The 2,528-nt window shown below is 42.6% G+C and overlaps 1 protein-coding gene across 1 annotated transcript; it reads right to left on the bottom strand.

Moving 5' to 3' along the window:
• Positions 1–1,098: 1,098 nt before the first annotated feature.
• LOC140897207 (olfactory receptor 226-like) lies at positions 1,099–1,888 on the bottom strand. The gene is made up of 2 exons (XM_073309601.1): positions 1,780–1,888; positions 1,099–1,613 (listed from the first exon to the last, which is right to left on the bottom strand). The coding sequence occupies exons 1-2, from the start codon at positions 1,886–1,888 to the stop codon at positions 1,099–1,101; spliced, it is 624 nt and encodes a 207-aa protein (XP_073165702.1).
• Between the last annotated feature and the right edge of the window lie 640 nt (positions 1,889–2,528).

A 2,528-nucleotide genomic window follows, 5' to 3' on the forward strand; every position in this document is an offset into this window, starting at 1 on the left:
ATTTTGCTCTTCTCAGCCTGGAATAGATAAGTCACTTAAGGTCTGAACAGTAAGTATGCCCTGCCATGCCAAAGGCTAGGGGAAAGAAATGTCCTAGGACCTGCACATAGCTTGTCATTGGAGCTTCTCCATCCAAAGGAAGATATCTCTAAGGAGATGTTGATATCCTTAGTTTGGTGTTTGGTTGCTCAGCCTAATATCCCTACACAGTATGGGTGAGATTTTCAAAGCCATCTCTGGGATTGATCTATCAATCTGTCTGTCTGTCCGTCTGTCTGCATTAGGTACCTATATAACCCTCATCACCGCAGTATCCAAGCGCCTCACAGTGCTTTGATACACAAGGATTCGGTGTTTCTCAGCTTGTCTGTTTGTTGTTCCACCTGTCTGCTTGCAATGCAGTAACAGCTGAACACCACCTGATCCAGTTGAAAACTTCAGGGAATGTTCTGGGACGCAGTGGGCAGAATTGTTTTGCTGTTGGATGAAAATTGGGAAGCACAAAAGGGGAAAATGGGGGATACACAGAGTTCTGGCCTCTGGTTAGCAGACCCATCCTCTTTAACTGGGGCTTGGTCTACACGTAAAAATTAGATCAACCTAGCTTCATCACTCAGGATGGGAAAAATTCTGAACCCTGAGTGACGTAGCTAATTTGATCTAACCCACAGTGTATGCACAGCTAGATCCATGGAAGAAGTCTTCTGTTGACTCAGCTACTGCCTCTCAGAGAGGTGGTTTAAGTACATCAATGGAAACACCTCTTCTTGTCAATGTAGCAAGCAACTACATGACAACTCTACAGCAGCCACTTCAGTAAATACTCAACTGAAGCAAATGGGAATTGGACTCAGTAAGAAGGAGGAAGGAATGTGACTGAATATGGAGTAAGCATGGCATGCGTAAGGACCTCAAGATCTGACACTGTGGAAATTTAGATGGATGGATGGGTAGATAGCCAGATAGATGTATGCAACAGGAATAATAAAACCACCTAATAAATTCACATAGACTCTTTGGAAAATTTATTGGGTCACCTAATAGAAAATCATCAGTAATCTGAACTCCACTTTCACAGTCAACTCTTTTCCATGTTTGTTATTTTAATCTAAAGCAGTAACGGAGTGTCTGCCTTTCAAAGAAATCAATAAATTCTCTAACTTCTTTGCTTAAGGCCTTGCTAACTTCTTTGTTTCTCAGGCTGTAGATGAGTGGATTGGCCAGGGGAGTCAGGACAGTGTAGAAGAGAGAGAACAGTTTATTCAGGTCTCTCAGTGTGTGGGTTTTTGGTAGCAGATAAACAAGAATCAGGGTCCCATAGAAGATGGTCACCACAATGAGGTGAGAGGAGCAGGGGGAAAATGCCTTGTGCCTCCCGGTTGCGGAAGGGATTCTCAGGATGGTGGTGATGATGCACATGTAGGAAGTCAGGGTTAATAGATATGGGCCCAGGGCTATTAGGGAGGAGAGTATGAAAGCCAGAAGTTCTATCAGTTCAGTGTCACTGCAGGAAACATTTATCAATGGGGCCAAATCACAAAAGAAATGGTCAATTTCATTGGGGCCACAGAAAATCAAATGGGACAACAAACATATAATTATGGAATTAATTACACAGCAGATTATCATAGAATATCAGGGTTGGAAGGGACCTCAGGAGGTCATCTAGTCCAACCCGGTGCTCAAAGCAGGACCGATCCCCAATTTTTGCTACAGATCCCTAAATGGCCCCCTCAAGGATTGAACTCACAACCCTAGGTTTAGCAGGCTAATGCTCAAACCACTGAGCTATCCAGGAGCCAGTCATGAGAAGTAAGCAAAATCTGCCATTCATCATCATTGTATAATGCAGCAGTTTACATATTGCTAAATACCAATCATAGGACATTGCTGCTAGGAGGTAACATTCTGAATCTGCAAGGCAACCAAAGAAAAAATATTGTACAAAACAGCCGGCAATAGAAATGGTTCTGTCCCCAGTCTGGAGACTGGCCAGCATCCTGGGAAGGATGGTGGAGGTGTAGCAGGTCTCCAAGCAGGACAAATTCCCAAAAAGAAGTACATGGGGGTGTGAAGTTTCCGATCAGTCACAATTAATGCAATGATGAGGATGTTCCCAGCTATGGTCACAATGTAGATCATCAGGAACATCAGGAACAGAGGGGTCTGCAGTTCCTGGCGACTCCCGAATCCCAGTAGGATGAATTCTGTGATGGACGTTTGATTTCTCCATTTAGTGTTTACCATGGGTCTGATTTCCTAAGGACAAGGAAATGAAATGGAAAATGTAAGTGAATAATACAGGCAAAAATCTCAATTGCCATCCATACATTTTCACAGAACAAAGTGATTTTTTTGTAAAGGGTAACTGTCAAAATTCTCTTGCCATGTGTATTGTACTCCAGAATAAATATTGGTGAAATCGTTGACAGAAACCTCATAAATTCGAAAGAAAGAAAGAAAGAAAGAAAGAAAGAAAGAAAGAAAGAAAGAAAGAAAACATGCTGTCAAGGTTCCTTCCCCACTCT

Source organism: Lepidochelys kempii, chromosome 13 (assembly GCF_965140285.1).
Source record: "Lepidochelys kempii isolate rLepKem1 chromosome 13, rLepKem1.hap1, whole genome shotgun sequence".
In the NCBI taxonomy this organism is placed as follows: Eukaryota; Metazoa; Chordata; order Testudines; family Cheloniidae; genus Lepidochelys; species Lepidochelys kempii.